Below are 12,368 nucleotides of genomic sequence, written 5' to 3'. Positions count from 1 at the left end.
TTGTGTAACGGATCTCCAGGTCTTTTTCATCTTATGACAATGAAACTTTATACACGTTAAACAACACTTGTTCTAAATATTTGTATCCTCAATACCTAGCTGTACACTTAGCAGTTAGTACTGTACAAAAGTATAGCAAACAGAATTTATACCATCCCAAGAACCCATCTTCATGACTTAAATGCTTATCAATTCTCTTTTGGAGTGCCATCTCTCCTTTTTCTGATATCTACTTAATTCATCAGCGTAACTCAACACTCATCCTACTGTACCTTAACTTGCGGTAGATCTCCCCACCCATGAACCCCCATGCTCCCATCCAACACACATTGTGTTTAACAAATCTCCTTAATACCACACTTCCAAGTAACGCTCCTTAATCAAAAACACCAAAGGACTGCCTTAGATCTTCAAGGAAAATGTAGTAAGCTCCTTAGGATGTTGACTCATTACCAATCTCTATTTCCTTATTTAAATTATCTCCCTCTACTCCCCTACATCCATTTTCCAAATCAACATATGCTCATTTTCTCCCACACTGGCCAAGCACAACCTTAGGCCTTTGCCCTTTGCTTTTATACTTCTCTCCGGTTTCCGAAGGCCACTTGCATTCATATTGATCCAGAAGCATTTGGTGCCACTTTGACGTCCAATGGCATGCTCTGTCAGAAGGCCCTTACCCTACACCACAGTGGAGGGTCACGTGATGAGGCTGCCCAACCCTCTCACTGGTAACACAAGGACCACTGAGACCTGGATCTCTTAAACCACTTTCAGTTCCTAACAACTAGAAACCCAATAAAGATGTTTTAAAGGACTTAAGGAAAAATACTGAATATGCTCACTCAATGTGAATAAGCAGAGAAAACAAGGAAGAGAAAAATGAGGCCAGTTAATATATATAAAATGGTTTATATTAAATATGACTTCTGGGGCGCCTGGGTGGCTCAGTCAGTTAAGCGTCCGACTTCAGCTCAGGTCACGATCTCGAGTCCACGAGTTCAAGCCCCGCGTTGGGCTCTGAGCTGATGGCTCAGAGCCTGGAGCCTGCTTCCAATTCTGTGTCTCCCTCTCTCTCTGCCCCTCCCCCGTTCATGCTGTGTCTCTCTCTGTCTCAAAAATAAACGTTAAAAAAAAATTAAAAAAATAAATATGACTTCTGTTATGAAAACAAAATAGTTACATTATATTTCCATTTAGAAACTATAAAGTTTGTTATAAAAATCTTGGTACAGATTTAGATGTTAGATAACCACATTAAAAAACATAATGATTGCTTTTATAAATACTTGTATAACTAGGAAATGGCCTGATTATCAGCGGGAAAGGTACAGATAATTTTAAAAAAACAAAAAACAAAAACAAAAAGAGCTCCTTCGTGCTTACATGTTAATGTAAGCTGAATTCCCAACCTTTACTTGCGATGCTACCCAGTGAGCCAAAGACAAACAGCCAGACTTGTGGAGCCTGTAATCCAGGGTGACAACCTTGTTTGCTGGCCTTTTGAGGATCAGTTGTACAACAGGTTTAGATTAATCAGTGAATACATGATTACAGATGGTAGATTTTCTGCAGAAACAAAATAAACATACCAAAAAAACCTGTTGGGATTCACCAGGGTCTGGGCCTATGTATCAGTCTGTCTGTCACGTCATCAAAACACCTGTCTCCCTTACAATCCTAGCTTCATTTCTACCCAAGGCCCAGAAACACTCATCTATTGCTGTCTGAGCAGCCCCAGGAAGGTAGTGCCAGGGAACTTTAGAGAGATAATAGAAATCACCCCAAGCAGGAGCCCAAATTATTTCTTGTAAAACATCTATCCAATTGCCAAAAATGTATAAATATCTCCTAAGTTTTCTTAAATGGTGGTTGGGAGTGTTGTTTTTGCTTTTGAAAATAGCTTAAAGAGAAAAACCAATTCCAATGATACAGAGTAAAACACTTTATCAATTTTACAATAGAACCTCACCCTTTGGCAGTGAAGCTACCAACTGCCACAAGAGGAAATTGCAGAGCTGAATAAAATTTCACGTACTGTTTTCACTTCTATACTCTTATAATGAGCTCACCATATACACCCACTCATGCATGAAAGAAGTACAGTCTCCTTCATGAAAAGATAGAAACATCATGGGGGCTGCATGCGAACGGAAATGTGTATTAGACGTATCAGAAACGAATTCAATCTAAAGAAGAAAACTGGAGACCCGGATTCTGCTGAAACACAAATCTTGAGAGAAAAGCTTATAAGTTGCAGCCCAAAATTACGTTTTCTAGGTATAATGTCAACCGTATCAACTTTTATTTACACACTAATCAAAAGCTAATAAATTGAAGGCTTATACGTGGGAAATCCTCCAAAACCTTGACTTTTTTTTTTTTTTAACCACATCTGAACAGTGTTGCTGGGGTTGAAAACCAGCACTAACCAGAGCATGTTTTGTATTGACCCATCTTGGCATCATTATGAACAGTTTTGATTGTCACTCCATGGATAGTATTCACATATTTGCAGACCTCAGGACAATACTGTTTTCAGAAACAATCTTTTGAGAAAGGCAAAGGACATCAAGATTTCACTTCATTTATGTGCTTTCCCTGGAGTCAGGGTTAACTCACGTTAATTTGAATGACTAGCAACTTGAGACTTGTACCAAAGAGGGGTTGCATGCAGTCAATTCAATCAACAGAAACCTGATATCAAAATATAGCATACCTATTTAAATAGACCATAAATTCAAACATGTCCCCCAGCAGCAGCAATTTCACACGTTCACTTGCGAAGCTTAAGGAAACAACATGTATTTGAAAGAATTTGATGGAGTTTCACAAAATTAAAAGGTACACACACAGAACAGCCCAAAATAACACAGATGTATGCATGTGCACATACACACGCTTCCACAAACATCCGTTTTCTGATACCAAAATGTTTGCTACTTTGTCTTTTGTTTCCAGTTGAATTTATTTTAAATAATCTCAACACCCAATGTGGGGCTCAAACTTACAACCCAAGATGCAGAGTCATAGGCTCTATAGATTGAGCCATCCAGGAGCCCCCAGGTAAAGATATTTTAGATTGATTGATGCTTATACATTCATGGCTTATAATACATTCTACTGAGTTTACAGATTTCTTTTAAACCAACCTCAGACCAGCACTGTGGGGCAGAACAAAATCTATAGAATGCAAACAATATTTGATTCTTAGCATTACTTTCCTCTTAATACTATCTGTTAGAAGGGATTATTCTTAAGATTAATGGCCTGTATTAATTTGCTATAGCTGCCATAAGATTGGGTGGTTTAAACAACATAAATTTATTTTCTCACAGTTCTGGAAGCTCAGAATCTGAGATTGAGGTGTTGTAGGGTTCCGTTTCTTCTGAGGTCTCCCTCCCTGGCCTCCCCCTTTTTGCTGTGTCCTTACAAGGTATTTCCTTTCTGCACTTGTCTCCCTGGTGTCTCTCTACATGTCCAATTTTTCTCTTATAAGGATACCAGTCTGATTGAATTAGGACCTAATGTAGTGGCTGCATTCTAACCATTCTAATGGTTCTACCTTCAAATAAACTCACAGTCTGAGATACTAGGGGTTAGAGCTTCAGCGTATAAATTTGGGGGGAACACAATTCAGCCTATAACATGGCTCAAATACTTTGGACTATGAACATTTTTCAGCTATTAATATTCCCTACCCTACAAAAAAAATTCTGAATTCTTTCTTAAAATTTGTACAAATACAAATAGAAAAATAATGACGAAATTAGTTGCACCTACATTCTTTATGGTCCAAATCTACGAATATCAGCTCCAGATTGACTCACTGTCTCTTATGCATTAAAAAGGATAGGTTTGTTTGTATGTTTATTTCTTTTAGGATAGTTATGGTGTGATAACTTCAAAGTTACATGTAAGTTCCTCAAAAAGTGAAACAGATTTACCAGCCATATGACTCAGCAATTCTATCCTTAGATATATACCCAAGAGAATACCCAAATGAAACCAAATTTCTACGCAAAAAAAACTTGCACAGGAATGTTCATAGCAGCATTATTCATAACATATAAAAAGTGGAGAAAATCCAAATGCATATCAACCAATGAGCAGATGTATAAAATGGGGTTTATCCATTCTATAGAGCATTATTCAGCAATATAAAGGAACGCAGTACTGATACATGTCATAACAAGGATAATCCTTGAAAACGTTATAATAAGGAAAAAAAGTTAGTCACATAGACTATATACTATATGATTCCATTTATATGAAATATCCAGACTAGGCAAATGTACAGGGATGGAAAGATTAGTCTTTGCTTAGGGCTGAAGCCGGAGGGTTTGAGAGGAATGGGGATTGACTGCTAATGGGTATAGGGTTTCCTTTAAGAGTGATGAAAATGTTCTACATCAAATTGTGATGTGGGTTGGGCAACTCTGTGAATGTACTGAAAAACAATGAATTGTACACTTTTAATGGTAGATTGTATGGTAAGTGAATTAAATAAAGCAATAAAGCAATTTAAAAAAAAAAGTTCTCCATGGTTCAACATTTTTTGAAATTTAATTTATTTTGTGTCTTTATGGAATATAAAGGTAATTTGCCTGGCTAACATTCATTTGCAGCCAAAATAAAATGAAAGAAAAAGAAAAAAGTCACATATATATCAACTTGGAAATATCAAGAAACTACCTTGTGTTCATTTTTAATGCCACCTGTGACCTCTATTACTAAAGTCAGTCTACTTCTGTAACCTCTCTTCCTTGTACAGATAAAACATCAATTTAGTTGTGGATTTAAAGCAAACAGGATCATTATGTTTGCAGAGTGTTCCATAGCTTTGCTATTCTAGCAATCTGTGACCTATAAATAATGCAAGACCTTTTCCTTGTCTAAATGACTTTCTTGCAGCATGAGTCTTGATACACAGAAACAGAAAGAAAGAGAAGAAAGAAAGAAAGAAAGAAAGAAAGAAAGAAAGAAAGAAAGAAAGAAAAACAAATCAACCCACAGTCATGGAATTCCATCTATTTCTAGTTCCCCAATTAAATTATAAACCGCATCTATTCTCTCTTTTGTAGTTGCATCAAAAGCCACCTTTTAAATATTTTGCCATTTTATTTTTATCAAAGCAAAAGTCTATCAGAGCTAATCTGAAAAGTTTTTGTATTTTGCTTTCGAAGTAAGGAAAGCAAAATATATATATATATATATATATATAGAGAGAGAGAGAGAGAGAGAGAGAGAGAGAGATCGGTTTCTATGTGACCCCTGACCTTTGAACCACAACCTCCTTGCCACTAAAGCGTTCAGCACCTCATTTAATCTCCCCTCTCTACAGTGGCATAGTGCTGAGAAAAGGAAACAGAAAACATAATCTGGGGACTTCATCAATTTTTCATGAATTTTCATTTAGGCCAGAACCCCCTCTTACCCTGGTCGATAGATCAAGCTGCTGTCATATATTTACCACCTGGGGCTACAGCTGCTATCTCTAGGGGTTACCACTGACTCAGGCTATATCACAGGCAGCCACAAAATGTGTAAGGACCCCTGTGCTCCTTCTGCTCCAAACACAGGGACAACTGGTGTTCACACTGAAATCCTATCTGCATCAGCTATGCCTCCACTCTCTTGGGCTCACTGGAAAACTGTATTAACATCTTCGGTGCCAGGTGCTTTGGTGGGAATCCCGCAATTCTGTTTCCCAAATATGTAAAAGTTGCTTTCACCTGAATACCTTTCTTGAGTTCAAGTGATTTGAAAAGTACTTTCTGGATTGCTTTTTTTTTTTTTTTTTCTTTACAAACTGAGAGGGAGAAAGCAAACATGAGGTAAGTGATTGGACACTCCATATCAATGATGCCCTCTTGAATGTTTTTTTTTTTTTTCCTCAAGCACATTATTATGTTACATAAAACTGAAGTTTGTATGAAAGGAAAACAAAAAAGTGTTTTTACAGTGTGGTAAAGAATGGGCTGACTTCTCTACAACCTGCCAAGATAGATGGTTATCAATAAAATTGCACATTTCATTTGACAGCAGAAACCAAGGTTTTTGAAATTAAAAATGAAAATCAAGGCGAAGCAAAGAGAGTCCAAAAATTACCGTATTTTTTAATCCATAATCTTTTCACAATAAAAGTTGTAACAAGTTTGCTACTTATCCGTATACTCTTAATCACCTAGATACCAGAGATCAGTAATTCTCAACTGATTTTGGCCCCTCAAGACACAACTGGCAGTCCAGAGACATTTTTGGTTGTCACAACTGGGACGGGGGGGGGGGGTTGTGTGGGGGGAGCAGGTCTTGTTGCCATCTCCTAGGCAAAGGCCAGAGGTGCTGTTAAACATCCTGCAATGCAGAGCACAGCCCCACAACAAAGAATTATCCAACCCCAGATGGCAATAGTGCAGAGACCTAGATACCTTGCTCTAGTTCCCTCACAATCCACTCACAGCTAAATTCTTGGGAGAATGGCAGCATTTGCCACCCCAATTCCACCGCCGATTCATTCTTCAGCTGACATGTTCACTTTCCACTCCTAGAGCCCACAGGTACTTTTTATTTAACCATCACATGACGTTTGCATTGCAAAATACTTTTTCTTTCTTAAAATTGTTTCCTTTTCTTGTCCCTTCACTCCCCATACGCCATCACGCTGATACCTCTCAGAGTCTCCTGAGCCAGTACTTCTTTCCTTTGTCCACCATTAAATATGGGGGTTTCAAGCAACAGGAGTGACCTCAGCCCTTATTAACCATACCTGACCACAGCCTGCCTGGGCAGTCATGTCTACTTCTTTTTCTCCTCTCATCACTTTACGCTCTATGTGGTAAAGACCTCTCTTCTCAATTCTAGAAATTCCCTTTTTAATGGAACATGAGATATGTTTACCTCGAGGTCTCATTGGTATGTCAAACAATACAGCCAAAGCTCACCTCAATCTCCTATTCCCATTTCAGTTGTTTCTTCTCTCCTGTACCCGCCACCCCTACGGATGTAGCACTATAGACCTAGTCACTCGACAGAAACAAAACAAACAAAAGACCAAAGAAGCAACCACTGGGAACCATCTCGTATCCCCTGAATCCCTAAACTGACCATAAAGTGATATGCCTTATAATTTCTAAATGACTCATACTATTTCCTTCTTTCAATCTTCACTGCTGTTTTCAGTTCAAAATCTGATATATAGTCTTTTCTGAATGATTTGACAACTTATTGACTCATCTCTGACTTTAATCATCATCTCCTTAACCCAATTTTCAATTCTCTTTCAAGGACTATTTTACGTAACAAAAAAAAATCTACTTTCCCAGCTTATGGTGCTCACCAATCTTTCAAGCTACCTTATAGTTCTCATACACAGTGTTGCTAGGCTTCCATTCCTTCCTTTACTGGATGAAAAAGAGATGTGTCATAATTGAGCATTTAGGTTACGTGTTCTAAATTATGAAGGCCAAACATGTACCTCATCTATCACTATTGTTGTATTATATTATTTAAAAATATATACCTTGGTAACAAATAATACTGAAATACCACAATGCTTTGACCCAAATTTCCATATTAATACATTTTATGAAACACATAAGGAAACACAGATGACTGATGATCTAATGTGAAAGAGATGAGTAGCATATAAATGGGTATTATTTGATCCTGTGTTGCCTCAAATGGCATGAACTGTTGACACGGCATTAGAAGAAAGAATTTTATTCACTAGCTAAATCCAATTTAGAAGCCTTCTTGTTTTCCTCTCTAGGTCAAAAGTATTTTTAGAATTTCTCAAAGCTCATTGATTTAAAAATAAAAAGTGCTACTGTCACATTACACAAGAAGAAAATCATGGTTTAAAATTTTCCTCCTAAAACAAGTGTGATTGATTATTAATGACACAAGTAGGAAAGCGAGCAATCTTTAGATTAAATAAAAACACAAGATGAATGCATGTAGGGAAGAATTTTAACAAAACTAAGTTTCAGGGGAAAAAATGTTTATAGCTGCCCAACAATAAAATGACTGGCAATTTAGATAAACTTTAATATTAAGAAGAAAAATTAGTTGAAGATTAAAAACAGATATTTGTTGCTGAGTAGATAAAATTAAAAAAAAATTAATTAAAAATTCTTTATTGCTATTTATGGAGTAGGCCAAATTTCAATTAGAGTGTTTTCCCAAATATGGCACAATTCCCTAAAATTAAAATTAGACTCATCAGGATCTGGTCTTCAAATCTCCATTAACTTATTGCCTAAGTCTTCGTCACTTAACCATCACGGGCTTCATTTTATCTATAAAATGGGAGAATAATGCCGAGAACATTTCCTATAAAGGGAGGTGGGGGGGGCGGGAAATCAATGGAATTTGACATTGAAATATTTCAATGCGTTTGAAAAATTCCAGGAATAAGATATTTCAAAATAAAAATAGAAGAGTCAGGAATATTTATTTTTGAGGTTTTTGTGTGTACATTTCAAATCTCACTAAGCTGCATCTAATTTAGCTACTTTTTGAAGTCAATTATAAAAATGAAATTACCTGGGACCTTGTGCAAAATAGCATTGCTAGCTAAGGTTCTAATGCCCCTATCGCAAAGTACTTCACAAAACAAATTTGGGTTTTAGAAATCTTGTAGCCTTTCCTATTGGACATACACGTTTCAAGCATTAGTGTGTTTCAGATTTCCTGATACAAACTGTAAATCAAAAGTTCAGACACTTAAGAACAAAAGCTTCCATCTAGGTAGCTGAAGAAGAAATCATATGATTTTATTTACTAAAAGATGCTTCCCTGTGTAAAGCTGACGTATTCCAGAGAATCACAACACACATATATGCAAGTTTCCCAATCCAGTTTGATGCCATGTAGCACATGAGTATAACTACCAAGTTTAATTACAGACATGAGATGTTGAGCTATTATTTTGTACTCCCTTCCCAGCTACATAAATAAGTCTCATGCATCTTGAAGCATCTCAATTTTCTTATCTATGAAGACCTACTGGTACAACCAGAAAGGTGAAGAGTAAATTTTTCACATCCAATTGTTACCATCTTATTAATGATCAATTCCAGATAAAATCTTTCCACAGAATAGCTAATATTAAAATTTCATGGTACTGTTTAAATTAGGACACAAATTTGATCCTTACCTATAAACCATAATAATAATAATAATAATAATAATAATAATAATAAACAAATCTATCATGTATTTTAATACATTCTGGAAAATAATGTATGAACTTATGAAGGCAATGTTCACATAGATGCAAAGCATTGACCTCTTGACTTACTAGTGCTATTCGGGCTATCTGCTGAACAAATATATATATATATATATATATATATATATTTTTTTTTTTTTAAGTGCCAGAGGTCAAGCCTTTAACTATTGCTGACTCCCAAGACTGAACAAGACCCTTCCATGTATAAACATTTTGTCCTTATAAAAACCAGGTTTCTTCCCTGATTAGTTTTGTTGGTAGAAATAATAAACAAATAGAGTTGCTGTCATTGTTCCTGTATTCTCCCCTACACACCTAGGGTAGTGATTCCTGAGTTCAGACTGGAAGTAATAAAAGAGTTAATATAATCTAGGGAGTATATTCTTTTTAAGGTCGTTTGTTAAAAGTTAGATTTAGCAATACTAACATAATAATATAATATAATATAATATAATATAATATAATATAATACGCTATATATAGATAAGTAACACAAACAGGTATAAAATACTGAATTTATGCCCTATATTTGAGGCCACGTTAGACATAAATTTTGCATTTCAAAATAGCTGACTTTACGGGGCGCCTGGGTGGCTCAGTCGGTTAAGCATCCGACTTCAGGTCAGGTCATGATCTCACAGTCTGTGAGTTCGAGCCCCACATCAGGCTCTGTGCTGACAGCTCAGAGCCTGGATCCTGGTTCAGATTCTGTGTTTCCCTCTCTCTCTGCCCCTCCCCTGCTCATGTTCTGTCTCTCTCTGTCTCAAAAATAAATAAAAACATTAAAAAAAAGTTTTTTTAATAAATAAATAAATGGCTGACTTTAATACTTGATTATATCTTTCATTAATAATTCCAATTTTAAATATCAGCATCATTGCCACTTTGCTTTAATGTAAAAGCATAATTTCCACTTTGATTCAATATAAATAAATTTACTGTAATACCATAGCTTGACATTATTTTGACCAGCTTTCTTTGGAGAAGGCAAAGTAAAATTATGCACAGTGTGTTGACTTTTCTTCTTTAGGTATTAAGTAGCCACAGGGACAAATCAAAGCTTACTAAAAATAAATCAAAGTTAAAGTGCACGCCATTTATAAGATTCATTGTGTTTACTTACATGCCACTTCCAGAGATGCATTTCGACTCACTGCTTCACCGAGATAGTTCCTTGCAACACAAACGTAGCTTCCTTCATCAGGTTTGCTTCTGCGCCCATGTACAATGCGCAAGAAGAATAAGGATCCGCTGGGCAGAAGCATCCTGTGAGACCGGGGATCATCCTTGTCAGTCTCCACCCGCTCACCATCCTTGTACCACTCAATGGTGGGCGTTGGCCGGCCCTCTGCCTTACAGTTCAAAGTGGTGGGCTCTCCCTTAGAGACAATGACATCTGAAGGGTGCTCCACAATCCGTGGCGGGAAGTCTTCCTGGCGAAGACGAGATCCTACAAACAGGACAGAATGAAGACAAGCTTTAACATTTCCTTATCTATAGCTCTTGTTTGGCTTAGGTTCACATTGAAATCCCCAATTATTCAAAATGCCCTTATTACTATTTTATTCATGCTTCATTCTTTGGTTCTTGATGCAGCTCCTAAGTCGTTGCCAGTCCTTTGCAGAATGTGATAATATACCATTGCATTAATATGTTAATTCTGATGAGTTAGGTTTAAATTTTCCATGAATTGTGACAAGCAAAAGTAAAAGAGAATATGAGATTTTCTGTTGGGCGCTAAGAAGAGTAAGATTAATCTCCTATCCTTGAAGTGATTACTATCTACTGGGGGACAAAGCCAAGTGGGCAACTATCTAGAATATACAATGCAGTGTATCATACTGGCATTGTGTCATCAGATTTAACATAAAAAGATAACCCACAAATTATATACAAATATTAACTCAATTTAACAGATAAGGAAGCATCTCAGGAAATGACATCAATTTCCTAGAAATGTAGAGAAAATAAGCTGATGAGGCAGGATTTGAACTCAGGGATATATGACTGAGGAATTCAAGTACAAATCATTATATTAAAATAAAATAAATGTTGTATGGAGGTCCAAGAAATGCATTACAGGAAGAGAGTGGAAAAAGAAATGTTAACTTTAACTGGATTATAATGAGGCCTCCCCCAAAAAGGTGACATTTAATTGAGCTGTAAAGAATAAAACTATGTAAATAGAGGGGAAAAGACATTCAAATTGAAGAAACAATGTGAGAACATGAGAGTATATGCATAAATAATATATTTCATAATCAGGGAGGAAATTGATATGGCAGGTGGGGGTGAAGGGTAGTTTTGGAGCCCAGAAAAAAGGGCTTTAAATAACATGCTAAGGATTGTGATCTTCATTCTATACGGCTAACAGATTTTGAGGGGGCAGTGACATGACTATCTGTATTAGATAGTTTTGGTGCGCAGTATAAAAGATAAAGAGCAATGGAGGCAAAAGGAGAAAGTTACTTAACTATTCTGGAGAACAATAAAAAGAACTTGACTTTGAGAAATGATGCTGAAGGTAGAAAAAAGAAGACAGAGGCATACCATAAAATAACCCTTGATAGAATCTGCTATCTCACCATAGAGTCAGGAAGAGTTGTAGGCACCAATGACTTCCTTGTAAGTACAATGAATGGGGAGCCATTAAGTGGTAGAAAAAATAGGAAGAAAACAACCTGTTGGTATTTTGAGATCAAAATTTTCATAATGTGTTGTTTTATATATTTTTAGTTTATAAGGTGTCACTGGCCATTATTTGTGAAAGGGTCTTACCAGCTCTTGCGCATAAATCTAACAGAGACGGTGAAAGAGATAACCGTGTCAGTTGGGGTGCCTGGGTGGCTCAGTCAGTTAAGTGTCAGACTCTTGATTTCAGCCCAGGTCATGATCTCTTGGTTCGTGAGAGCGAGCCCCATATCAGACTCTGTGCTGACACTGTGGAGCCTGCTTGGGATTCTCACCCTCTCTGTGCCTTTCCCCTGCTAGTGCTCTCTCTCTCAAAATAAATAAATAAACTTAAAAAAAATAACCATGTCTGAGGCCATAATGATAGTCTAGATACAAGTTTTAACATTTTCCAACCAATCATCTAATATTAGCACATTTCAGCTTCAAAAATAAATAAATC

The 12,368-nt window shown here is 36.6% G+C and overlaps 1 protein-coding gene across 19 annotated transcripts in view; it reads right to left on the bottom strand.

Annotated features, from left to right (window-relative positions):
* Nucleotides 1-12,368, bottom strand: part of ROBO2 (roundabout guidance receptor 2) — a 1,685,269-nt gene that overhangs the window by 519,714 nt on the left and 1,153,187 nt on the right. For all 19 annotated transcript variants that reach the window (XM_019839528.2, XM_019839533.2, XM_019839527.2 and 16 more), the window contains one exon: nucleotides 10,359-10,685. In XM_019839528.2, the coding sequence (XP_019695087.1) occupies nucleotides 10,359-10,685 (327 nt within the window). The remainder of the gene's footprint in view (nucleotides 1-10,358; nucleotides 10,686-12,368) is intronic.

This window comes from Felis catus, chromosome C2, assembly GCF_018350175.1.
Source record: "Felis catus isolate Fca126 chromosome C2, F.catus_Fca126_mat1.0, whole genome shotgun sequence".
In the NCBI taxonomy this organism is placed as follows: Eukaryota; Metazoa; Chordata; class Mammalia; order Carnivora; family Felidae; genus Felis; species Felis catus.
Note: the sequence above shows the minus strand (reverse complement) of the source record. Positions and strands in the feature narration are given on the sequence as shown.